Genomic DNA, 27,688 nt, shown 5'->3' on the forward strand with positions numbered 1-27,688 from the left:
CCTTGACCCTGGGTCAAACCCTTATGCAAGCCCACAGAGATTCAGCCTTGGTGAATTCTCTGGGCAATGTACTGGGCGATGCAGACATCACCCAGAGTGCAAAACTGCATTATTTTAATGATTTAATCTATGGGGACCACCCATATTGGACATGGGCACCCTCCATAGGTCGATGGGAGTCTGAGGGACCACCTCATACCCTTGGATCACTGTGGACCCCACCTGAGTGCCCAGAATGGCTGAGAATGCAGTCAAAAATGCATTTTGGAAACAGGCCTTAGCAGTCAAACAGGCCCTAGTCATGGGCTGGGCTATAAATACCAGTGCCTTGGGTTCATTTTAAACCCTTGGCTACTATTCAAATCGTTGGAGAAGGGAGAGGAAAGAAAAGAGAGAAAAGAGAGGAAGAAGAAGAAGGAAGGAGGGAGCAGCCCTACGCCCCAAGGCCCTAATTTCGTGCCTTCTTAGACCTGTGCAGGTATAAACATATATGCTCATACCTGCTGCTCTCTTTGATTCTTGTGTTTTGATGGATTTCTGGCCACTGGCAGCCCAGAACAGTTGGGGACTGCCATGTACTATCTCAGATCTGCCATGCAAGCATGATGCATGGAGGATCTGAGTGTTTTATGAGGATTTATATATCTGTTTTACAAATCTGGAACCGAAACCCAGGCTATGCTTGGCTGCACTGCTATATTACACTGAAAATTGGCTGTTTGGAGTCCTGATTGCATGCCCTGGCTGCATGAGACCTAGCCCTAGGTGGTAGTAGCCTCATTTCATATGTGAATCCAGCTTTGGAGGCAGCCAAAACCCAGATTTGCATCTGAAGAAACCCACAGTTACTATTCACTGGGTTGTTTGGACAGCCTTTGGTAGCCAAGTGATGGGCCCAACTGAAAATCCACAAGGACCAATGCAAAGTATGCCCCTGGGGGTCCAAAATGACCTAACATGCATTGGCAAAAGGTCCATGCACTGCCCATGGTTCAAAACCTAGGAATCTCAGCCTGATTCCGGTTTTGCAATCTCTGAAGAGACATCACCCAGTGAAGGAAATTTTGTTGTTTTGATGCCTCTGACTTGGGGATCCTCACCCTAGGGCCATGATACAGTGTAGGGATATGGAAAATGACCAAAATGCCCCTCCCCACATTTATCCATGTGTATGAGTGCTTTGGGAACCCAAGTGGGCCCCGCAGGACTTGGAAACCCTGCCTGTGATGGTCCTACAACAATGTCAAGTTGGGGACAGCACTGTAAAACTAATGTGACCTAGGAACATGTACCAATGTAGCAAATGACCATTCTTCCCTAGGCCACCAACTCTGGATGATGCACCGGGACATAGGCCTAAGACCCAGTGCAAGGCCCAGAGAATTCCAAGTGATGACCAACTGTACACCAGGTCAACCCAGTGAGCTTAGATCAACCCTAGGACCTTAAAAAATAGTTTGGAATATTAAATGACAATTTTTTATTTATATTTAGGGTTTGATCCCGTACTCGAGGCCTATAGCCAGACTGCAGCCGGAACTGAATTTGCAACTGAATTCTTAGAACCAGACCCGGGTGAGTGAAATATTATCGTGTATGCATGTGTAACTGTATTATTACTGTGCTGGCAATTAATTCTTAAATTATAAATGATGTGTTAATTAATTCTGTTCAATTACTCAAAATTATTACACACTGATTGTCTGTTGATCATCACTGTGATTTTTACATGATGATTGTGAATGTTAGACTAGATGCCGTAGTAAGCTTGGAAATGAGGCCGGTGGTAGCCCATAGTATGGGATACGGTTGACACCACCCGACTCATACGATGCCATATAAACATGGGGCTAGAGTTTCATCACCCTTGCCAATAGGGGTTAAGGTGTTGGATAACTGTGAGGACTACCATAAAACCATAGAGGTGTTTACGCCGGGAAGCCTCAGCACAGCTGGGATGCCCTAGGGTAAATTTATCGGGAAGCCTCGGGCTATAAGCTTGGGAAGGACCGAAAGGTGAATTTTTGGCTATATGCCACATATAAAGATTATGCACCGGTTTGGTGGAATTATATTGAGTCGGTTACCTCACAGGAGTTAATCCAGAGGGCCGATCGGCTGACCTGAGTAGGAAGACGTTGGAGCCGGCTGGTTCTCTCTAACAACTCAATGGGTGTATCGCGGGAAAGGGTAACCAAGCCCACACCAGGGATACATGTATTGGGGATTGTAGTAACGCTAACCTGACTTAGCTGTATTGTTAGGTAGCTAATTAAATAATCTGGACTTGCATATCATGTAGGATCATGTGGATTGTGGTTGCACGTGCATACATGATGATATGTTTTGCTCACGAATTCAATGGGGCTCACACTCTATTACATATGTCTTTCTTCTAGATGATTCTGCAGGTGGATGCCGTTGTGGCATGGCGGCTCATTATGAGGAAGAGAGCCCTAATTGTTATGATGATATTGGTGTGGACCCCGATGGAGGTCGTGCCGATGATGCGTGCATTCTCGGTGGTTATTGATGAAGACTAGTAAGGAGTGCACTTGATGCTTTTTATCTTGGGGACTCTTTTTTGTTTTTGTTAGGAGTTTATCCCTGTCTTACTTTTGGTGCAGTTTAGGTTTTCTTCTTTTTGGGGTTGAGTTATCTCACCCTAGATATATATATGTATGTATTTCCTTTTAGCTTTTGTCAGCTTTATCTTTCAGTTGTGGGTCGTACTGGGAGGGAATGTATCAAAATTCACTTATGTATATATATATATATATATCATCATCATCATTCCCGTATCGCTACGCTTTATTTCTTGTTATCATTGTAGATTTTTTGCACCACTCTGATCTTACTTGTAGTAATATTACGAATGTGGGACCGTGAATGTATTAACTGCTTCTAGATCCGTGGGATTTGGCAAATTACCGTTATACAATTCGGGTCACCTACCTAAACCTCCCAGGGGGTGATTTGGGGTGTGACATTATCTTCCATGTAGTGTATGGTCCTCTTGTATGCGTATGCTAGCCTAGCATGTCATCATACAAGTGTACAGTAGGTGAGAGAGTGTCAGTGTCCAAAGTTTAGAGTCAAAGCTCCAATTCAGTATTAATTTGGCCTAGGCGGATCATGCACCTGGTGGATAATGGCATCATCCTCCAGTCTAGCGGACTATGCAGGTAGTGTGGCCTTTAAATAAAACAGGCGGACTGTGCTCAATTTTACCCTGGCGGACGATGTAAATCCTGAAAGTGTAGGAAATGGCCTGGATTGATTCCAAACCTTGGTTAATGACCATGGGATCGGTTGGGACCTCTGGGGTAATGTATTAGGCCTCCAAATGAGCCATTAAACATGTACAATCCTAATTAGGTCCCAAGGCATGGATTGTGTGTTCAATGCTCAAAACCTCAAAATGAAGATCTATAAAAGGGGGTTTCATGACATCTCAGCCAAAGGCAAGGGAATGGGGTGTTCAAGGGTTCCAAATGGTGCTCTAGGCATCCAATTAGGTGAATAAACTAATTAGAAACAGAAGCCCTATAATTTGGTAGGAGAATGGATGGATTCTAACATCAAGAATCCTCAAATTGGAGGTTCTTTAAGAGGGTTTCATGGCAATTAAGCCATGCGACTGAGGATGGGTGATTCTAGGTCAATAGTTGATGTCTTTAACATCTTTGATGATAAAGCACTTAGAGTAAGAAGCCCCATGATCTGAACTAATATTGATCATTAACTCATCTAAACCTAGGAGAAAGCAATAGAAATAGAGAGGGAAAGGGTTGCTTACAATGAAAAATCAATGGAGCAGCACAGGAGAGGTGTTCTTGAGCTTGGAGTGGCTCAATCTTCTTCTCCTCCATGAGCTCCAAGGTTGGAATGGGTTCCAATGGTGCTGGAAAGAAGGTGGAGCTCACAAATGGTGCAAAGATGGATTTGGGACAGCAAGGGAGTGATTTTCTTCCTTCTTTTTTCTTCTTTCTCCTTCTTCTTCCTCCTTCTCTCTTTCCTTCTTGCTTCCCACGTTCTCTCTCTTCTCTCAGGTGTTGGAGATGGGAGAAATTAGTGGGGCTGTGGTTTCCGCCTATTTTGATAAGGATTCAAAGGTGTGTTTGGTTGGGGGTTGATTTGTGGCTTGAAATGAGTTTTAAAACACAATAGAATCCAAATAGGTCTTAGGTCTATGGTCTTAGGGTTTAGTTAGGTCATATGGACCACAAATAGTCTAAAATAATCAAGGGTTAAGCCCTGGGTCAAGGCAAGATGAAACTAGACCAAAATAACATTATTTTCGTACTTGGCGGACTGTGTGCATTGTCTGCGGGTCTCCCAGGCATGAGTCGCCGGGTCAAAATATAGCAAACCTTTGCCTACTGTTTTGGCCATAACTCAATCGATACATAACGAAATGATGCGATTCAAAATACATTGTAAACTAGACTTAAAGGGCTATATTTTTCATGAAGAAACCATTAATCAAATCATAAGGGAAGGTCCTAGAAATTGGGTTCAAAGATGGTTGTAGTGCATTGACAGACCAGAATTTGAATCGACTCCGACGACTTTGAGGATGTTAAGGTAACGGTTTAAAAGGGGTTTTAATTAGGGTTGTTATACATAAAGGGAGGACATGAAAGAGTATCAATAATACACATAGAAGCCAAGGCAATGATCAAGAATCAAATCATGTAAAATGAGCAAACAACAAGGTACATGGTCTAAATCTAAAGCTTGCGTAGTCAAGGTCTTCCTTCGAGACTTCGAAGGATTGTACAAGTTACGCAAGAACACATACACAAGTATTATTAGTACGAGTTGGGTCATGGGTATAACATTCCCCACACCTTATAAGAATTTCATCCTCGAAATTGGCTTATCGAATGGGTTGAAGATATATGGGTTTGGGAAAAAGGGTAATTTGATGGTTTGAGATGGGATTGGGTGCATGCATGGGATTTGGGTTCCAATTTGTGAAATTAGCCATGCATGGCTGGAATTGATCTCTAAATGTAATAATCTAAGCATGCAGGGTGATAATTGTTAGCAATTAGCCTAAATCAAATTTAGACTTAGGTCTACTAATTGGACTAGAGCATGCATGTATGGAATTTGGCTTCTAGATATACCAATTAATCTAATCTCACACACATGCAAGCTGGAATGAATTAAATTCCAATTACGTTAGCAATTTCATCCAATCTTAGGTCTAGGTAAATAACAATAAGGAGAATTTGTTTAGGTTTAGGATTTTACCTTAGAATTGGATTGAATTTCCACACTTGCTCACCTCATACAAGCTATATCAAGAATTGTAGAGCTTGGTTCAATAAGGTTTTGCAAGGAGAGAACTTAACACCAAGGAAAAGAGAGAGAAGAGGGAAAATCCTTCATACCTTAACTCTAGAATCAGGTATGAGATCCTAGCTTCATTCCCTTTCTCTTTTCTCTTCTTCCCTTCTTCCCTTCTTCTTCCCTTCTTCTTCCTTCTCCTTCTTCTCTTCCTTTTCTTTTCTTCTCCTCCTCTTGCTTCCAACGATTGAAATAGTGGAATAGGTTTAGCAATTACGTTATAGATGGGTTTATATAGTGGTGGGCCTAAGGGTTTGTTTGGCTAAGGCCCAAAAGTCCCCAAACAAATTTTTAATCCGATTTTATGTACGTGGGACAATACGCTAGTCCTGCGTACCAATAATTGTCGAGGAATTACTCCTACAAGGTAATTGGGGTGCGGCGGTAAGATCTCCGACTCGAGACATTGGGCCCCACACTCCCAGGACAGAGATTTGCTATGATAGCAGCTTTGGTCAATGAGAGTAGTCGACCAGAGTGATAGACCAGTATGTAGTTTCCTTGCTGTCCTTGTGTCGAAACATCCCGAGTATCGATGTCTTTGCGAACAAACACACACCCTTCATGATTCTCAAGTTCAAGATATTAAATCTATGGTTATGGGTTGCCAGCCAGTGGTACTTACCATGATCCATACATCTAATGGTGAACTTTGTAGTCACACAAGGGAGTTATTCATGGATATGGCTTCAGGTTCGAGACCCACAACCAAAAATTCAAATTAACGCAGATTTTTTGGCACGGGTGTAACATATTCACTGCACTATGGAAGAGCCTTCTCCCTATGAAATGTGCCCCAATTTGAGCCAATGTATAGTCGGCAGTTCTAGTGGAAGTAGAGAAGAAGGAAGAAGGGAGTGATGGAGCAGATTTGGGAAGAAGAGGAATGATCTGAAACCCTGAAACCCTAGGCAGATGAGAGGTTTGGGTTTACTTTCAGTGAAACGGGTTTGGGTTGATGAATTGAACTGGTCGGGTGCGTTTGGTTTGGGGTTTAAGGTGGTTCAAGCAGAATGTCATGAGGTTTTCAAAATATTTTGAATTTTTTTAATCTCAACCGCTGGATGCATGTTAGGTCAGGTGGCGCACTATGAGCTCACGCAAGTAGGATGGAAGTACGAGCTTTGGAAGTAGAGGATCTGGATCCCTTGTACTAGTATATATATATATATGGCTGGGCTAGGCAGGATCGGACTCAGCCCGAGGCCTCAACCCAGAATTGGCCCAGCTCTGCCAAGGCCAACAAAATATAAAACCCAGCCTGGTCCTATATTAAACCTAGGTCCAACCCAGCCTTGTATGGGCTTACGATGGGTTCGGGATGGCCGGGTTTTTTTTTTTACATCCCTACCCTTAGCGAAGGCTGTATAGTAATCACCAAAGTTTTGTGTTATGTGTTACACACGATAACTTCCCTTTAGTGGGCATGGATTGCGCGAACTAAAACCCTAGATTAGTATCCTACCAAAAAAAACCCTAGATTAGTAGAGAGAAACGGGAGTTGCAGACTTGCACCTATAGGCATTCCCATCTCTCACTCTTTTTCTCTCTCTGTGACAATAATTTTACTTTATCTCAATTTTCTGAGCAGAAATGAAGGTTATCACTGCCTACTTGCTCGCTGTTCAAGGCGGAAACACCAACCCTTCTGCCAACGATTTGGAGAACATTCTTGGATCAGGTATTGCAGTGTTCTTGCTTTTCTTCTTTTTTCCAGGGATTTAGTTGTTTTGGACTTTTATATTCCAAGTTACTATTGTCTAATTTTTTCCTTGTTTCCGATTAATATTGTGAATGAAGTAATGAACTAGCACACCAAAAAAAAAAAAAAAAAATTACCCTAACTCATCATTTTCTCTTACAATTTTGTTGATGTTTTCTCTGTCACTGTTTACCTCATTTCAAGAGGATTTTTTTCCCTCTTTTATGTTTTCCTCTTGTTTGGGATTTCATAGGTTTTGGTAGTCTTTTTTGACAGTCATTTGGATTTTTTTGATATTTGACACCTCTTCCACAAATTGTTTTAGTTTATGGTTAATTAAATATGTAATGAGGAGAGACAGAGAATGTGCAATTATTTGACGTGGGTTTATCTTTCTCCTTTGAATTGCTCAGAGTAATGTTATATGAATTTCATTTTGCACTGTTTACTATTATCCTTCCTTTTATGTTTAGATATTTATCGCTCTTGTTTTGTTATGGTTTACTCATTACTGGCTCCCAAAAGATGCAACTCCATTAAGTAAACTCTGCCTTTGGTCTCGGCTTTCTTCATATCCAATCAATGGAGGCCTCCTTCATTATGTTGAACTATACTCAAATCTACCTCTTTTATTCTGCTAATCTAAGCTCACCTGGAGCTACTGCTTGAAGGGCTTGAATGTTATATGTTATATGTTATAGATGTTGCTTTAGTAATGAATTAAAGCTGTTCTGCATGCATCAGTTACATTTCCATTTGGTTACATTGATACTGTGAGGAGTTTCTAAAACATGGCCAAATGAGTAATACTTGTTTGGCCTAATTTTGAACATTAACAAACCCTGATTTGAGAAGTTCAATGGTATCAGACTGACTTGGTTAAGTCTTCAACTTGTAAATTCGAAAACCACAATTCGGACTCCTTAATGAACCAAATGCTTGGGTATTGAGTTTCTTATTCTTTTCTTACTAAACAACAGTTACTAAGATTAATTTGACAATAACAATCATTATTTGGAATTGCAGTTGGGACTAATGCTGAAGATGATAGAATTGAGCTTCTGTTCTCTGAAGTTAAGGGTAAAGATATTACAGAGCTGATTGCATCTGGACGAGAGAAGCTTGCTTCAGTGCCTTCTAGTGGTGGTGGTGCCATTGCAGTGGCTGCAAGTGCTGGTGGCGGCAGCGGTGGTGGTACAGCACCTGCTGCGGATGAGCCAAAGAAAGAAGAAAAGGTGGAAGAGAAAGAGGAATCAGATGATGTAATGTTTTCTTACCTTAAATCTATTCTGAACCAGAATAATTCACAACCCCTACCACCTAGAGCTTGTCTAACTTGGCAGTTTCAAGTGTTTATTTAGTGCAACTAACTGAACTGACCTTGAATACTAAATGATTACCAGGATATGTTTCCTTTTCTACCTCACCATTTGGTTAGATTTAAAACCCTGTTCTGCTAGAGAACAAACTTACGTCTGGTAACTTTTTTCTTCATGTTAGTTTATGAATCAGGTTATTGCTTTTGGATGGTTATCTTTCACTGATCTTCTCTTTCTGTTTAACTTGTTATAGGACATGGGCTTTAGTCTTTTCGACTGAGGGATTCTGATGCTGGTCTTTGAGTTCCCATTTTTTTAGCAAAGTTTTGGTCAGTGGAGGGTTTTTTTTTCTTTGTTTTCAGAATTTTGGAGGGTTTTTGTTCTTTCCCTCTTATTAGGTCGAAAGATATGGTGGGGAGAAAATGTTGCCCAGCAAAGACATATTCAGTAGGTTTATTTCCTTGACTTAAATTCCTATATGATATTGTAGTGTGTTTCATGTGCCCATGATACATTATTAGCTTTTACTTGGCATTGGTATTTAACAAAGCTCTTTGATCCTGTCCAAACTCTAAACAAACAGGTAAAGCCTTCTTTTACTAATTACTTGGAAATAAAAGCAGGAGATATGGGTATCCCTCCGCCCTTGGTCCATCTTGCATCCCATTCTCTGATAAGTTACTCTGGGTTTCATTGTTAAGATTTCTATAAATATACTGGTAGTACATTCATATAGGTCCCTGAGCTGCAGCTAACTTCAGTCTGGCTGATGCAGTCGATCAAAACCAAAATGGTAACATAACTGTTCTTGTGCTTTTCGATTAGAATGAAAATTCTTTTGTTCTTCAAAAACTAACTTCCCTATTACAGAACTATCTGCTTGGGCTAGGCAGGGAGTTTCTGTCTATGAGGTTGAGTCATGTGAGTGTTCTCGAAAGACTTTAATAGAAAATTATACTTTAGACAAATCTCAATGTGAATTGGTGGTCTTTCCTGTTGTATGACAAGTGCCTGAATATATATATATATATATATATGGGAGAAAGCCACCAGGTCATGTGTTGTGGCGTTTATATGTCTCTAGACACAGCTGGATGCAAATTACTAGCACACCCCTACCTTTCTATAGGGGTGTGCTGGTCATTTTGCATCTGGCTGTGTCTGGGCACAGTTAAACTGCACAGTCGTGTCCCCTCACACATGCGGTTGGAAATGTCAAAAACCCTACACCCTTATTTAAAGCCCTGAAATTCCTACCCTCTCACATGCATTGCTTCCATAGCCATGTATGCATATATATGTATATATATATATATATTTATACCAAAACTCGAAATATAAACTCAGGGCTGAAGTTCTCTGTGCCGCAGTGCAGCCTGCGCCTAGATACATGGTCCTACAATTCAAAGGGCAGGATGGTCATTTAGCCCACCCCCATGTGTCTCGGCGCAGCCTGCGCCCTCGACACTGAGAACATTTGGCCATTTATTCATATATGACCGTGAAAGCCGTGCATGTGAGAGGGTACACAACCGTGCATGTGTAGGATTTTACCTTAGAATTGGATTGAATTTCCACCCTTGCTCACCCCATACAAGTTGTATCAAGAATTGTAGAGCTTGGTTCAATATGGTTTTCCAAGGAGAGAACTTAACACCAAGGAAAAGAGAGAGAAGAGGGAAAATCCTTCATACCTTAACTCCAGAATCAGGTATGAACTCCTAGCCTCCTTCCCTTTCTCTTTTCTCTTCTTTCCTTCTTCTCTTCCTTTTCTTCTCCTCTTGCTTCCAACGATTAAAATAGTGGAATAGGTTTAGCAATTAGGTTTCAGATGGGTTTATATAGTGGTGGGCCTAAGGGCTTGTTTGGCTAAGGCCCAAAAGTCCCAAAACAAAATTTTAATTCAATTTTATGTACGTGGGACAATACGCGGGTCCTACGTACCAATAATTGTTGAGGAATTACTCCTACTAGGTAATTGGGATGCGGTGGCAAGATCCCCTACTCGAGACACTAGGCCCCACACTCTTGGGACAGAGATTTACTATGACAGTAGCTCTGGTCAATGAGAGTAGTCAACCAGAGTGATAGACCAGTATGTAGTTTCCTTGCTGTCCATGTGTCGAAACATCCCGAGTATCGATGTCTTCTCAAGCAAACACACACCCTTCATGATTCTCAAGTTCAAGATATTAAATCTATGGTTATGGGTTGCCAGCCAGTGGTACTTTCCATGATCCGTACATCTAATGGTAAACTTTATAGTTACACAAGGGAGATATCAGTGGATATGGCTTCAGATTCGGGACCCACAACCAAAAATTCAAATTAACCCAGATTTTTGGGCACGGGTGTAACATATTCATTGCACTATGGAAGAGCCTTCTCCCTATGAAATGTGCCCCAATCTGAGCCGGTGTATCGTCGGCAATTCTGGTGGAAGTAGAGAAGAAGGAAGAAGGGAGTGATGGCGCAGATTTGGGAAGAAGAGGAATGATCTGAAACCCTGAAACCCTAAAACCCTAGGCATATGAGAGGTTTGGGTTTACTTTGAGTGAAATGGATTTGGGTTGATGAACCGAACTGGTCGGGTAGATTTAATTTGGGGTTTAAGGTGGTTCATGTAGAATGTTATGAGGTTTTCAAAATATTATGAATTTTTTTAATCTCAATTGCTGGATGCATGTTAGGTCAGGTGGCGCACTATGAGCTCACAGAAGTAGGATGGAAGTATGAGCTTTGGAAGTAGAGGATCTGGATCCCTTATACTAGTACATATATATATATATATATATATATATATGGCTGGGCTAGGCAGGATCGGACTCAGCCCAAGGCCTCAACCCAGAACTGGCCCAACACTGCCAAGGCCAACAAAATATAAAACCCAGTCGGGCCCTATATTAAACCTATTCCCAACCCAGCCTTGTATGGGCTTAAGGCGGGTTTTGGCTGGCCGGGTTTTTTTTTTACACCCCTACCCCTAGCGAAGGCTATATGGTAATCACCAAAGTTTTGTGTTACGTGTTACACTCGATAACTTCCCTTTAGTGGGCGCGGATTATGCGAACTAAAACCCTAGATTAGTATCCAACCAAAAAAAACCCTAGATTAGTAAAGAGAAATGGGAGCCGTAGACTTGCGCCTATAGGCATTCCCATCTCTCATTCTTTTTCTCTCTCTGTGACTATAATTTTACTTTATCTCAGTTTTCTGAGAAGAAATGAAGGTTATCACTGCCTACTTGCTCGCTGTTCTGAGCGGAAACACCAGCCCTTCTGCCAACGATTTGAAGAACATTCTTGGATTTGGTATTGCAGTGTTCTTGCTTTTCTTCTTTTTGCCAGGGATTCAGTTGTTTTGGGACTTTTATATTCCAAGTTACTATTGTCTAATTTTTTCCTTGTTTCCGATTAATATTGTGAATGAAGTGATGAACTAGCACACCAAAAAAAAAAAACCCTAACTCATCGTTTTCTCTTACATATTTATTGATGTTTTCTCTGTCACTGTTTACCTCATTTCAAGAGGATTTTTTTCCTCTTTTATGTTTTCCTCTTGTTTGGGATTTCATAGGTTTTTGTAGTCTTTATTTGACAGTCATTTAGATTTCTTTGATATTTGACACCTCTTCCACAAATTTTTTTAGTTTATGGTTAATTAAATATGTAATAGGGAGAGACAGAGAATGTGGAATTATTTGACGTGGGTTTATCTTTCTCTTTTGAATTGCTCAGAGTAATATTATGTGAATTTCATTTTGCACTGGTTACTATTATCCTTCCTTTTCTGTTTAGATATTTATCGCTCTTATTTTGTTATGGTTTACTCATTACTGGCTCCCAAAAGATGCAACTCCATTAAGTAAACTCTGCCTTTGGTCTCGGCTTTCTTCATATCCAATCAATGGAGGCCTCCTTTCATTATGTTGAACTATACTCAAATCTGCCTCTTTTATTTTGCTAATGTAAGCTCACCTGGAGCTACTGCTTGAAGGGCTTGAATGTTATATGTTATATGTTATAGATGTTGCTTTAGTAACAAATTAAAGCTGTTTTGCATGCATAAGTTACATTTCCATTTGGTTACATTGATACTGTGAGGAGTTTCTGAAACATGGCCAAAAGAGTAATACTTGTTTGGCCTAATTTTGAACATTAACAAATCCAGATTTGAGAAGTTCGATGATATCAGACTGACTTGGTTAAGTCTTCAACTTGTAAATTTGAAAACCACAATTTGGACTCCTTAAAATGAACCAAATGCTTGGGTATTGAGTTTCTTATTCTTTTCTTACTAAACAACAGTTACTAAAATTAATTTGACAATAGCAATCTTTATTTGGAATTGCAGTTGGGGCTGATGCTGAAGATGATAGAATTGAGCCTCTGCTCTCTGAAGTTAAGGGTAAAGATATTACAGAGCTGATTGCATCTGGAAGGGAGAAGCTTGCTTCAGTGCCTTCTGGTGCTGGTGGTGCCATTGCAGTGGCTACAAGTGCTGGTAGCGGCAGCGGTGGTGGTGCAGCACCTGCTGTGGATGAGCCAAAGAAAGACGAGAAGGTGGAAGAGAAAGAGGAATCAGATGATGTAATGTTTTCTTACCTTAAATCTATTCTGAACCTGAATAGTTCATAACCCCTTAATTCACAACCCCTAGTAAACAGAGCTTTTCTAACTTGGTAGTATCAAGTTTCTATTCAGTGCAACTAACTGAGCTGACCTTGAGTACTAAATGATCACCGGGATTTTTCATATTCCCTCACCATTTTGTTAGATTTAAAACCCCATTTTGCTAAAGAACAAACTTACCTCTGGTTACTTTTTTCTTCATGTTAGTTTATAGATCAGGTTATTGCTTTTAGATGGTTTATCTTTCACTGATCTTCTCTTTCTGTTTAACTTGTTACAAGACATGGGCTTTAGTCTTTTCGACTGAGGGATTCTGATGCTGGTCTTTGAGTTCCCATTTTTCTAGTGAAGTTTTGGTCAGTGGAGGGTTTTTTTTTTTTCAGAATTATGGAGGGTTTTTGTTCTTTCCCTTTTATTAGGCAGAAAGATATGGTAGGGAGAAAATGTTACCCAACAAAGACATATTCAGTAGGTTTATTTCCTTAACTTGAATCCCTATATGATATTGTTGTGTGTTTCATGTGCCCATGATACTTTATTAGCTTTTACTTGGCATTGGTATTGAACAAAGCTCTTTGATCCTGTCCAAACTCCAAACAAACAGGTAAAGCGTTCTTTTACTAATTACCTGGAAATAAAAGCAGGAGATATGGCTATCCCTCCGCCCTTGCTCCATCTTGCATCCCATTCTCTGATCAGTCACTCTGGGTTTCATTGTTAAGATTTCTATAAATATACTGGTAGTACATTCATATAGGTCCCTGACCTGTAGCTAACTTCAGCCTGGCTGATGCAGTTGATCAAAACCAAAATGGTAACATAACTGCTCTTATGCTTTTCGATTAGAATGAAAATTCTTTTGTTCTTCAAAAACTAACTTCCCTATTACAGAACTATCTACTTGGGCTAGGCAGGGAATTTATGTCTGTGAGGTTGAGTCATGTGAGTGTTCTCGAAAGACTTTAATATGAGAATTATACTTTAGACAAATCTCAATGTGAATTGGTGGTATTTCCTGTTGTATGACAAGTGCCTGAATATATATATATATATATGGGAGAAAGCCACTAGGTCGTGTGCTGTGGCGTTTATATGTCTCCAGACACAGCTGGATGCAAATGACCAGCACACCCCTACATTTCTATAGGGGTGTGCTAGTCATTTTGCATCCAGCTATGTCTGGGCACAGGTACACTACACGGTCGTGTCCCCTCTCATATGGGGTTGGAAATGTCATAAACCCTACACCCTTATTTAAAGCCCTGAAATTCCTACCCTCTCACATGCACAGCTTCCACAGCCATGTATGCATATATATATATATATATACCAAAACTCGATATATAAACTAAGGGCTGAAGTTCTCTGTGCTGCAGCGCAGCCTGCGCCTAGATACATGGTCCTACCATTCAAAGGGCAGGATGGTCATTTAGTCCACCCCCATGTGTCTCGGCACAGCCTGCGCCCTCGGCACAGAGAACATTTGGCCATTTATTTATATACGACCGTGTAAGCTGTGCATGTGAGAGGGTGTGAATTCACCTAGAGGGGGGTGAATAGGTAAAAGTAGGGAATAAAAACTTAATGCGGAATTAAACAAGTTATCGATGAAATTAAACAAACAACAAAGATAACACAAGAGAACTTATAGTGGTTTGGCCAATACTTGCCTACGTCCACTGCTCTCACCTTAGAGAGAATTTCACTACAACAAATCTTGAGTATGAGCAAGAGAACTTGTACAAATCTTGATTCCGAGCAAGAGGACTCAAACTACTCTTGATTCCGAGCAAGAGGACTCAAACAACCATATAAAATAAAATGATACTAAGATTAGGATTACCTCAACCTTAGAAGTATGAAACTACTTTTCACCTTTGAAGCTTAAAGCTTAATTGAGGTGGAGTAGCTTAGAAAGGGAATGCACTTGAATGAATGCTTTGATGAAGAGTGCTTTGAATGATCAAGTACCGAAGTCTTTTTGATGTCTTTGATTAACTTTAATTAATTGTAATTAGTCTAATTGAGCTTACCTATTTATAGGCAATGGTGCTCAAGGCATCTAAGAATTAATGCTAAATTTGGATACTAATCTGTCCTGATCCGGTATGCTGTTTCCCAATTCGGTATGCCGGATCATGGAATATATCTGTTGACCAACGGCTAATTCCCAATAGTAAAATGCCAATTCGGTATGCTGGATCATGATTCGGCATGCTGGATTGTGATTTGGTATGTCGGATCATGATTCGGCACATTCCATTTGGCCACTGTGAGCAAAACCCTAAGATTGTTGTTTGCAGTCAAAGGCAAATTCGGCATGCCGTTTCCAGATTCGGTATGTCAGATCAGCAAATTTTGCTGAACATGTTAAAACTTTTGTTGGACTTACTTGGGTGATTCCAAATTGGTTTGGTCATATGGATTGGGTTAATTAAACCTCCTAAAGTCCATCTAAATGAGTGCATGCTTGTGTGTGTACATTACATCATTTGTGACTTTAATTATGATCACACAACTTAGTACAATTCTAAGTCTTCAATCTTCTTCAATTCTTGAACTTCACTTCTTTACATGAATGTCTTCAAAGTGAGTTCCTCTAACTTGTCTTGATCTTTGTCTTCAAAACTTTTTCTCTATTCTTCTTGATTCTTTGATGTCTTGAAAGATTGGATAAGTTCAATTTGCTTTGAGCATCAATCTCTGGAATTGAGTGTTTCCCCTCGCTTGGTGCTATGCTCTTATTTAAACACCTTAAACAAGAGTTAGTGCAATTCGATTTATTTGTTATCATCAAAACATATATATCATCATGATAGATGAATGGAGTTTATGTATGAGAATTTTTCCTCAACAATCTTTCTCTTTTTGATGATGACAAATATAAACCGAAAAATAATGCAATATTAAAAAAATGTATAACATTAATTGCATAATAAGTTCAAAGAGAGAAAATTACATAACAACTTTTCCTCTCCAGTTCTCTCCCCCTTTGGCATTATCAAAAAGCGGGGATAGAGAAGAAAAGAACTTAATAACAATTTGGTCTCCAAAGTATGTTGGGTCCATTAATGTTAGGATCATACCTTTCTCTTTGTTTCCAAACCATTTGTTTACCGTACCATTTAGATATGATTGAGGGTTCCAAGATCTTTGGTTTTTGGGTGGTCTTTGCACCTTAGGATGACTTCTCCTATTTTGACCATTATAAGGTCTTCTAGGATGATGGAAAGTTTGTTTCATGTGATAGCATTCCCAGATAGTATGTCCCTTCTTGTTGCAATTATTGCATACAACGATTTAAGGGATATAAGGAGTCTTCTCTTTGGGATTGAGTTTGCTAAGTTAAGGGCTTTTCTTTCTTAGGTAGCACTCCTTAATAGAGTGACCTTTTTTCTTACAATGGTTACAAAACCTCTTTTTGACTTTCTTACTTGCCATTTTACTTGAACTTGGCTCTTTTGATTGATTTGAACCTTTGTTCACATCATAGCCTACCCCTTCTTTGTATAGAGGTGCTTTGATGCATTTTCAAGTAAGATGTCAAGAATTCTTTTTCCATTGGTAAATGATTCTAAGGCTTTACACAACTTCTCTTTTTCTTCTTCCAAGATGTTAACTTGGGAAGCTAGAGTTGTGTTTTGGTCTTTAAGGGTGTTTATCTCTTTCAAGAGATTTTTTTTGGTAGTGGCTAGTTCCATGCTACTTTGGTAGAGGTCTTCAAAAGCTTCTTTTAATTCTAAAAAATCTTTATCTTTATGAAATGAAGAAGTGGGGGTTACCTCATTTTGACTTTCTTCATTTTCAATAGCCATAAACGCAAGGTTGGTTTGCTCTTCTTCTTGAGATTCTTCGTCTTCCTCTTCTTCATCGCTTGAATCGAATGAGTGTTCAGCTTTGTAAATTTTTTTGTATTTATTTATCTTCGGACAGTCTCCCCTATAATGTCCTGGTTTCCTACACCCATAGCAAACAATGTCTTTTGAAGTAGAGTCAGTATTTTCTTTAGAAGTACCCTTACCTTTTTGGTCTCTTGAGAGTCTCTTCTTATTGAATGAGATTTTGCCTTTATTCCTCAAGAACTTTGAGAACTTCTTTGAGAGATATTTGATCTCATCATCAGATAGTTCTTCTTCATCATCACTAATTTCATATGATTTGAATGCTACAACCTTCTTCTTCAATTCTTTTGGTTCAATTTCCTTGGTGTCTAGTTTGAGCTCCATTTCATGAGTTTGTAGTGATCCCAAAAGCTCATCTAGGCTTAGTTTGTCTATGTCTTTGGACTCTTTCATTGCCGTAGTTTTGGGTCTCCACTCTTTTGAAAGAGATCTCAATATCTTTCTACATTTTCTCCATTAGAATAAACTTTCCCCAAGCCTTTCAACTTGTTCACAATATTAGTAAAACGAGTAAACATTGTATAAATATCTTCATCATTTTATATTTTAAACAGTTCATACTCATTAACAAGCATATCAATTTTAGATTGTTTGACTTCGAAAGTACCTTCATTGGTAACAACTAGCTTATCAAATATTTTCTTAGCGGAGTCACAAATACATATTCTATTGTACTCCTTTTCCCCTAGAGCACATTAGATGTAACTTATAGCTACATAATTGAATTGGACTTTTTCTTTGTCAGCTGGAGTCCACTGTCCTTTAGGTTTGCCTATATTGTTTGGTCCATTCTCAATAACTTCCCATGCATCAATATTATTGACACACACGAAGTTTTTGAAGTAATTCTTCCAATAAAAAAATCCTCCACCTTTAAAGAAGGGGGGTCGGGTAATATTGTATTCTTCAACCTTACAATTGACAAAGGATCTCATGGTCTTAACTCTTAGTTGGATTGAAAACAATCACGGTCTTGAGCTCCCGCTCTGATACCAAATGTGAATTCACCTAGAGGGGGTGAATAGGTGAAAGTAGAGAATAAAAAATTAATGCAGAATTAAACAAGTTATCGATGAAATTAACAAACAACAAAGATAACACAAAAGAATTTATAGTGGTTCAGCCAATACTTGCCTACGTCCACTCCTCTCACCTTAGAGAGAATTCCACTAAAATAAATCTTGAGTATGAGCAAGAGAACTCATACAAATCTTGATTGAGAGCAAGATGACTCACCACCACTCTTGATTCCGAGCAAGAGGACTCAACCAATCTTCATTCTGAGCAAGATGACTCAAACTACTCTTGATTCCGAACAAGAGGACTCAAACAACCATATAAAATAAAATGGTACTAAGATTAGGATTACCTCAACCTTAGAAGTATGAAACTACTTTTCACCTTTGAAGCTTGAACCTTAATTGAGGTGGAGTAGCTTAGAGAGGGAATGCACTTGAATGAATGCTTTGATGAAGAGTGCTTTGAATGATCAAGTACCGAAGTCTTTTTGATGTCTTTGATTAGTTTTAATTAATTATAATTAGTCTAATTGAACTTACCTATTTATAGGCAAAGGTGCTCAAGGCATCTAAGAATTAATGCTAAATTCAGATACTAATCTGTCCTGATCCGGTATGCTGTTTCCCAATTTGGTATGCTGGATCATGGAATATATCCGTTGACCAACGGCTAATTCCCAACAGTAAAATGCTAATTCGGTATGCTAGATTGTGATTTGGTATGCCGGATCATGATTCGGTACATTTCGTTTGGCCACTGTGAGCAAAACCCTAAGATTGCTGTTTGTAGTCAAAGGTAGATTCGGCATGCCGTTTCCAGATTCGGTATGTCGGATCAGTAAATTCTGCTGAACATGTTAAAACCTTTGTTGGACTTACTCGGGTGATTACAAATTGGTTTGGTCATATGGATTGGGTTAATTAAACCTCCTAAAGTCCATCTAAATGAATGCATGCTTGTGTGTGTGCATTACATCATTTGTGACTTTAATTATGATCATACAACTTAGTACAATTCTAAGTCTTCAATCTTCTTCAATTCTTGACCTTCATTTCTTTACATAAATGTCTTTAAAGTGAGTTCCCCTAACTTGTCTTAATCTTTGTCTTCAAAACTTTTTCTCCATTCTTCTTGATTCTTTGATGTCTTGAAAGATTTGACAAGTTCAATTTGCTTTGAGCATCAATCTCTTGAATTGAGTGCTCCCCCTCACTTGGTGCTATGCTTTTATTTAAACACCTCAAACAAGATTTAGTACAATTCGATTTATTTGTTATCATCAAAACACATATATCATCATGATAGATGAATGGAGTTTATGTATGAGAATTTTTCCTCAACAGAGGGTACACAACCATGCATGTGTAGGATTTTACCTTAGAATTGGGTTGAATTTCCACACTTGCTCACCCCATACAAGCTCTATCAAGAATTGTAGAGCTTGGTTCAATAAGGTTTTGCAAGGAGAGAACTTAACACCAAGGAAAAGAGAGAGAAGAGGGAAAATCCTTCATACCTTAACTCCAGAATCAGGTATGAACGCCTAGCCTCTTTCCCTTTCTCTTTTCTCTTCTTTCCTTCTTCTCTTCCTTTTCTTTTCTTCTCCTCCTCTTGCTTTCAACGATTGAAATAGTGGAATAGGTTTAGCAATTAGGTTTCAGATGGGTTATATAGTGGTGGGCCTAAGGGCTTGTTTGGCTAAGGCCCAAAAGTCCCAAAACAAATTTTTAATCCGATTTTATGTACGTGGGACAATATGCGAGTCCTACGTACCAATAATTGTCGAGGAATTACTCCTAGTAGGTAACTGGGATGCGGTAGCAAGATCCCCGACTTAAGACACTAGGCCCCGTACTCCCGGGACAGAGATTTACTATGACTGCAGCTCCGGTCAATGAGAGTAGTTGACCAAAGTGATAGATCAATATGTAGTTTCCTTGCTGTCCATGTGTCGAAACACCCCGAGTATCGATGTCTTCGCGAACAAACATACTCCCTTCATGATTCTCAAGTTCAAAATATTAAATCTATGGTTAAGGGTTACCACCCAGTGGTACTTATTATGATCCGTACATCTAATGGTGAACTTTGTAGTTACCCAAGGGAGCTCTCCTTGGATATGGCTTTAGGTTCGGGACCCACAACCAAAAATTCAAATTAACCCAGATTTTTGGGCACGGGTGTAACATATTCACTGCACTATGGAAGAGCCTTCTCCCTACGAAATGTGCCCCAATCTGAGTCGGTGTATCATTGGCAATTCTGGTGGATGTAGAGAAGAAGGAAGAAGGGAGTGATGGAGCAAATTTGGGAAGAAGAGAAACGATCTGAAACCCTGAAACCCTAGGTAGATGAGTGGTTTGGGTTTACTTTGAGTGAAATGGGTTTGGGTTTATGAACCGAACTGGTCGGGTGGGTTTAGTTTGGGGTTTAAGGTGGTTCAAGTAGAATGTCATGAGGTTTTCAAAATATTTTGAATTTTTTTAATCTCAATCGCTGGATGCATGTTAGGTCAGGTGGCGCACTATGAGCTCACAGAAGTAGGATGGAAGTACGAGCTTTGGAAGTAGAGGATCTGGATCCCTTGTACTAGTATATATGTATATATGGCTGGGCTAGGCAGGATCGGACTCAGCCCGAGGCCTCAACCCAGAACTGGCCCAACTCTGCCAAGGCCATCAAAATATAAAACCCAGCCTGGCCCTATATTAAACCTATTCCCAACCCAGCCTTGTATGGGCTTAAGGCGGGTTTGGGTTAGCCGGGTTTATTTTTTACACCCCTACCCCTAGCGAAGGCTATATAGTAATCACCAAAGTTTTGTGTTACGTGTTACACGCGATAACTTCCCTTTAGTGGGCGCGGATTGCACGAACTAAAACCCTAGATTAGTATCCTACCAAAAAAACCCTAGATTAGTAGAGAGAAATAGGAGTCACAGACTTGCGCCTACAGGCATTCCAATCTGTAATGCCCCCAAAACCACCCCAACGGTTTAGGGACATTGACGGTCAATAAGATCATTTATGTCAAGGAGATATGAATCGGAGTAGAACCAAAACACAAACACATGTCTAAAGTATATAGATTAAGACTTCAACTAAAGTAAGGTAGTTAAACTAAGCTATTACAATTTCCAAATTAAACTTAAAATTCTGAAATAAAGGTTACAATTCCCAAAATTAAATTAAACTCAAACAAACTATGAGTTCTTCTAAAATTGAAAGAAAGTGTAAAGTTTCTAATAGTAGTTGTCCTCTTCTAATCCAAATGCTTCGTCCTCTTGGACCTCCTCCTCTAGTACATCCTCACATCCAGGTTCACATTCATAAAGTTGTTTATCTGAAAAATAGGGAGGGTAAGCTTTGAAAAAAGCTTAGCAAGTAAATCCACAACGACTACACAGGTATGAAAAACATGCACATGTAATACAAAATGTAAAGACATATAATAATATGTATATATAGATTCAAAAAAAAAAAGCAAAATGATCATAACCATATTTTCTTATCACTACTACCATAATGAAAAGTATATATGACAACAATCAACAAAAGATATATCGAAAGAACGTAAAATAACAAACACATCACTCCCTAATGGACTAGTGTGAGCTGGTTACCATACACTGGTCAAGGCCCTCATGATAGCGGCGTATGAACTCCAGCTATGATCAACTGTAACACCACTGTCCCCTCTCAACATCAAGAAACTAATGGAGAAATTAGTGACCAAACTTGCCCCAGTCCTCTTGGAGAGTTTTTGATCATCTCCCTCTTTCTAGTAGTCCATATAGTTCTAATAAGGGTAAATCCGTAGTTCAAAAATCCACAGATTTATCCTTACCCCAACACTTTAACCCATGTCAGTAAAGTAATAGAAAAGAACATCCATGCTTATACATAAAGCTATACAACAATTCTAGAACTTAGGGTTTGCAACTCCCTATATTCCAAACACTAAAACGTTTAATCAAGAGTTGTAAAAGAAAAAAAAAACTTAGAAATAAATCGAGTTTCATCAAAATATCATGGCATAGAACGCAATACATAAATCGAGAAGATTTGGCAAAATCTTTGCACAAAGTTGTCATCAAGCATCTTCAATTCCAATAGAATATAAATCGGTAAATCAAATAAAAAATCAGATTTAAATGTATCATCCAAAATTATCATGCATTAGGTTATAATCATGAAGAATCATTCATAGACCTTCATCATACTATCAACAAATAGGCATTGAATTCATTAGTCTATAAACATGACATTATTAAAGTTCTGCTCACACATGTGTGAATTAAATCATAAGAAAATCACCATTCCTTGCAAGCAATCATGTGTGAATAATTTAATTAAGTATAAAGCATGAATGAAATATATTTTTGGAATGATATATCTCAATCTAAAACTAAATTCTAGATTTAAAACAATGTTTCAAAATAAATTTTATGTGTAAGAAAAATATCAATTATAATGGTTGAAGATGTACTCACCTTGTGTGAAGGGACTAGGGTTTCTATAAGTGACCTCAAATCAATGCTTCAATGATGTTGATATATCTCTTCCTAATTCAGAATCACTTTAATGGAGTCCTATGATTAAGGTAATGATAAAATCAACCTCAAGGTACTGCTTAAACTCGGATGTGGGAAACATAGATTTTTGACAGAATGACCTACCTTCAGTAAATCAAAAATATCTCTCTGCTCAAAACTCCGTTTGGGCTGATTCAAGTTGGGTTTGGGGTTTAAGGTGGTTCAAGTAGAATGTCATGAGGTTTTCAAAATATTTTGAATTTTTTTAATCTCAATCGCTGGATGCATGTTAGGTCAGGTGGCGCACTATGAGCTCACAGAAGTAGGATGGAAGTACGAGCTTTGGAAGTAGAAGATCTGGATCCCTTGTACTAGTATATATGTATATATGGCTGGGCTAGGCTGGATCGGACTCAGCCCGAGGCCTCAACCCAGAACTGGCCCAACTCTGCCAAGGCCATCAAAATATAAAACCCAGCCTGGCCCTATATTAAACCTATTCCCAACCCAGCCTTGTATGGGCTTAAGGCGGGTTTGGGTTGGACGGGTTTATTTTTTACACCCCTACCCCTAGCGAAGGCTATATAGTAATCACCAAAGTTTTGTGTTACGTGTTACACTCGATAACTTCCCTTTAGTGGGCGCGGATTGCACGAACTAAAACCCTAGATTAGTATCCTACCAAAAAAACCCTAGATTAGTAGAGAGAAATAGGAGTCACAGACTTGCGCCTACAGGCATTCCCATCTGTAATGCCCCCAAAACCACCCCAACGGTTTAGGGACATTGACGGTCAATAAGATCATTTATGTCAAGGAGATATGAACCGGAGTAGAACCAAAACACAAACACATGTCTAAAATATATAGATTAAGACTTCAACTAAAGTAAGGTAGTTAAACTAAGCTATTACAATTTCCAAATTAAACTTAAAATTCTGAAATAAAGGTTACAATTCCCAAAATTAAATTAAACTCAAACAAACTATGAGTTCTTCTAAAATTGAAAGAAAGTGTAAAGTTTCTAATAGTAGTTGTCCTCTTCTAATCCAAACGCTTCGTCCTCTTGGACCTCCTCCTCTAGTACATCCTCACATCCAGGTTCACATTCATAAAGTTGTTTATCTGAAAAATAGGGAGGGTAAGCTTCGAAAAAAGCTTAGCAAGTAAATCCACAACGACTACACAGGTATGAACTCCAGCTATGATCAACTGTAACATCACTGTCCCCTCTCAACATCAAGAAACTAATGGAGAAATTAGTGACCAAACTTGCCCCAGCCCTCTTAGAGAGTTTTTGATCATCTCCCTCTTTCTAGTAGTCCATATAGTTTCAATAAGGGTAAGCCCGTAGTTCAAAAATCCACAGATTTATCCTTACCCCAACACTTTAACCCATGTCAGTAAGGTAACAGAAAAGAACATCCATGCTTATACATAAAGCTATACAACAAGTCTAGAACTTAGGGTTTGCAACTCCTTATATTCCAAACACTAAAACGTTTAATCAAGAGTTGTAAAAGAAAAAAAAAACTTAGAAATAAATCGAGTTTCATCAAAATATCATGGCATAGAACGCAATACATAAATCGAGAAGATTTGGCAAAATCTTCACACAAAGTTGTCATCAAGCATCTTCAATTCTAATAGAATATAAATCGGTAAATCAAATAAAAAATCAGATTTAAATGCATCATCCAAAATTATCATGCATTAGGTTATAATCATGAAGAATCATTCATAGACCTTCATCATACTATCAACAAATAGGCATTGGATTCATTAGTCTATAAACATGACATTATTAAAGTTCTGCTCACACATGTGTGAATTAAATCATAAGAAAATCACCATTCCTTGCAAGCAATCATGTGTGAATAATTTAATTAAGTATAAAGCATGAATGAAATATGTTTTTGGAATGATATATCTCAATCTAAAACTAAATTCTAGATTTAAAACAATGTTTCAAAATAAATTTTATGTGTAAGAAAAATATCAATTATAATGGTTGAAGATGTACTCACCTTGTGTGAAGGGACTAGGGTTTCTATAAGTGACCTCAAATCAATGCTTCAATGATGTTGATATATCTCTTCCTAATTCAGAATCACTTTAATAGAGTCCTATGATTAAGGTAATGATGAAATCAACCTCAAGGTACTGCTTAAACTCGGATTTGGGAAACATATATTTTTGACAGAATGACCTACCTTCAGTAAATCAAAAATATCTCTTTGCTCAAAACTCCATTTGGGCTGATTCAAGTTGGGTTGTGAAGATAAGAAATGAGGCTACGTTTTATCATGAAATAGGAATTTTCCAATTCGGCTTCAAAAAGGGTTGAAATTGAACATCAAGTTTCTGGTTCTGCACAGTCTGAATCTCCTTCTTCTCCTTCCTTCTTCTTCTTCTCTCTTGTTCTTCTTCTCTTCCTCTCTATAGTCCATGAATTTTCTTCTCTCCCTCTCCCTCTCTCTCTCTCTCAAATTTATGATAAAAGGAATGAGGATTAGGATTTAGTTATGGGGATTTAATCCTAACAAAGAAAGAAGGTGGGAAGAATCCAATTTTATCTCTAACTACATCTATTTACTTGCCCTCAAATGAAAATATTTTAAAAGGAATCTTGACTTAAGATTTTTAAATTAAAATTTTAGATTAGGTAATTTAATTTTAGTTAAAATTCCTTTTTTGTTGGAATTTTATTTTATGAAGACTTTCTTTTCCAAATTTGAGTTTTCAGCCAATTGAAGATTGCCACCTCACCTTTCCTTATCAATCCATAATACTTTCCTAGCAAAAATCTAAGACCTCCCAAGTTAGAATCGTGGAAGCCCCTTCTAAGCCCTATAAAATTATAAAAACAAATAAAATATTTAACTGCACCTCTAAAGAATAGAACCTTATACCTCTAACAAATTGAATTAAATGTCTAAACACTAGGCTAGGTTACAAACTATGAATTATTTTCCAAATCAAATTATATATATTATAAGTAAAACCCTAATTCTACACTTAGGCAAGGAATAAACTCAAAATGAGGGAGTTATACTAGGGCACACTACTTACCATGCATGCATGTGTGCTCCTCCAGCTAGTCCAAGTTCTTACACTTCAGCTTGCCCTAATCCTGCATTAGGTAAAAAGACCAAATTACTCCTAGTCCAAAATCAGGGTATTACACCATCTCTCATTCTTTTTCTCTCTCTGTGACTATAATTTTACTTTATCTCAATTTTCTGAGAAGAAATGAAGGTTATCGCTGTCTACTTGCTCGCTGTTCTGGGCGAAAACACCAGCCCTTCTGCCAACGATTTGAAGAACATTCTTGGATAAGGTATTGCAGTGTTCTTGCTTTTCTTCTTTTTGCTAGGGATTCAATTGTTTTGGGACTTTTATATTCCAAGTTACTATTGTCTAATTTTTTCCTTGTTTTTGATTAATATTGTGAATAAAGTAATGAAGTAGCACACCAAAAAAAAAAAAAAAAAACTTCTCTTACATATTTGTTGATGTTTTCTCTATCACTGTTTACCACATTTCAAGAGGATTTTTTTTTCCCTCTTTTATGTTTTCCTCTTGTTTGGGATTTCATAGGTTTTGGTAGTCTTTATTTGACAGTCATTCAGATTTCTTTGATATTTGACACCTCTTCCACAAAATTTTTTAGTTTATAGTTAATTAAATATGTAATAGGGAGAGACAGAGAATGTGCAATTATTTGACGTCGATTTATCTTTCTCCTTTGAATTGCTCAGAGTAATATTCTGTGAATTTCATTTTGCACTGCTTACTATTTTCCTTCCTTTTCTGTTTAGATATTTATCGGTCTTGTTTTGTTATGGTTAACTCATTACTGGCTCCCAAAAGATGCAACTCCATTAAGTAAACTCTGCCTTTGGTCTCGGCTTTCTTCATATCCAATCAATGGAGGCGTCCTTTCATTATGTTGAACTATACTCAAATCTGCCTCTTTTATTTTGCTAATCTAAGCTCACCTGGAGCTAATGCTTGAAGGGCTTGAATGTTATATGTTATATGTTATAGATGTTGCTTTAGTAATGAATTAAAGCTGTTCTGCATGCATCAGTTACATTTCCATTTGGTTACATTGATACTGTGGCCAAATGAGTAATACTTGTTTGGCCTAATTTTGAACATTAACAAATCCTGATTTGAGAAGTTCATTGGTATCAAACTGACTTGGTTAAGTCTTCAACTTGTAAATTTGAAAACCACAATTTGGACTCCTTAAAATGAACCAAATGCTTGGGTATTGAGTTTCTTATTCTTTTCTTACTAAACAACAGTTACTAAAGTTAATTTGACAATAGCAATCATTATTTGGAATTGCAGTTGGGGCTGATGCTGAAGATGATAGAATTGAGCTTCTGCTCTCTAAAGTTAAGGATAAAGCTATTACAAAGCTGATTGCATCTGGAAGGAAGAAGCTTGCTTCAGTGCCTTCTGGTGGTGGTGGTGCCATTGCAGTGGCTGCAAGTGCTGGTGGCGGCAGTGGTGGTGGTGCAGCACCTGCTGCGGATGAGCCAAAGAAGAAGAGAAGGTGGAAGAGAAAGAGGAATCAGATGATTTAATGTTTTCTTACCTTAAATCTATTCTGAACCTAAATAATTCATAACCCTTTAATTCACAACCCCTAGTACCCAGAGCTTTTCTAACTTGGTAGTATCAAGTTTCTATTCAGTGCAACTAACTGAGCTGACCTTGAATACTAAATGATCACTGGGATTTTTCATATTCCCTCACCATTTTGTTAGATTTAGAACCTCGTTCTGCTGAAGAACAAACTTACCTCTGGTTACTTTTTTCCTCATGTTAGTTTAGAAATCAGGCTATTGTTTTTAGATGGTTATCTTTCACTGATCTTCTCTTTCTGTTTAACTTGTTACAGGACATGGGCTTAGTCTTTTCGACTGAGGGATTCTGATGCTGGTCTTTGAGTTCCCATTTTCCTAGCGAAGTTTTGGTCAGTGGAGGGGTTTTTTTTTTTTCAGAATTTTGGAGGGTTTTGTTCTTTCCCTCTTATTAGGTAGAAAGATATGGTAGGGGGAAAATGTTGCCCAACAAAGACATATTCAGTAGGTTTATTTCCTTAACTTGAATTCCTATATGATATTGTTGTGTGTTTCATGTGCCCATGATACATTATTAGCTTTTACTTGACATTGGTATTTAACAAAGCTCTTTGATCCTGTCCAA

At 38.4% G+C, this 27,688-nt stretch overlaps 1 protein-coding gene and 1 pseudogene across 3 annotated transcripts; both read left to right on the plus strand.

Annotated features, from left to right (window-relative positions):
- The first annotated feature begins 6,832 nt into the window (after positions 1-6,832).
- On the plus strand, positions 6,833-13,371 carry LOC122671791 (60S acidic ribosomal protein P2-1-like). 3 transcript variants are annotated; one of them, XM_043869229.1, is made up of 3 exons: positions 6,833-7,039; positions 12,733-12,968; positions 13,291-13,371. In XM_043869229.1, exons 1-3 carry the CDS (start codon positions 6,952-6,954, stop codon positions 13,315-13,317), a joined length of 351 nt encoding a protein of 116 aa, XP_043725164.1. In that variant the 5' UTR covers positions 6,833-6,951; the 3' UTR covers positions 13,318-13,371. The 3 variants fall into 3 exon arrangements, with proteins under 3 accessions (XP_043725164.1, XP_043725163.1, XP_043725165.1); XM_043869228.1 differs by lacking the exons at positions 12,733-12,968; positions 13,291-13,371 and adding exons at positions 8,087-8,322; positions 8,633-8,713 and having other exon boundaries at positions 6,834-7,039; XM_043869230.1 differs by lacking the exon at positions 6,833-7,039 and adding an exon at positions 11,483-11,687 and having other exon boundaries at positions 12,730-12,968.
- Positions 13,372-20,870: 7,499 nt separating this feature from the next.
- On the plus strand, positions 20,871-27,107 carry LOC122672319 (annotated as a pseudogene).
- The last annotated feature ends 581 nt before the right edge of the window (positions 27,108-27,688 follow it).

The sequence above is a fragment of the Telopea speciosissima genome, chromosome 8 (genome assembly GCF_018873765.1).
Source record: "Telopea speciosissima isolate NSW1024214 ecotype Mountain lineage chromosome 8, Tspe_v1, whole genome shotgun sequence".
NCBI classification, from domain to species: domain Eukaryota; kingdom Viridiplantae; phylum Streptophyta; class Magnoliopsida; order Proteales; family Proteaceae; genus Telopea; species Telopea speciosissima.

What these genes read in the sequence shown, in the direction of transcription:
- LOC122671791 (XM_043869229.1), top strand. Translation starts at nt 6,952, where the DNA reads ATGAAGGTTATCACTGCCTACTTGCTCGCTGTTCAAGGCGGAAACACC. An exon ending in GGAGAACATTCTTGGATCAG is followed by an intron (nt 7,040 to 12,732) that starts GTATTGCAGTGT and finishes TTGGAATTGCAG; the next exon opens with TTGGGGCTGATGCTGAAGAT. An exon ending in AGAAAGAGGAATCAGATGAT is followed by an intron (nt 12,969 to 13,290) that starts GTAATGTTTTCT and finishes AACTTGTTACAA; the next exon opens with GACATGGGCTTTAGTCTTTT.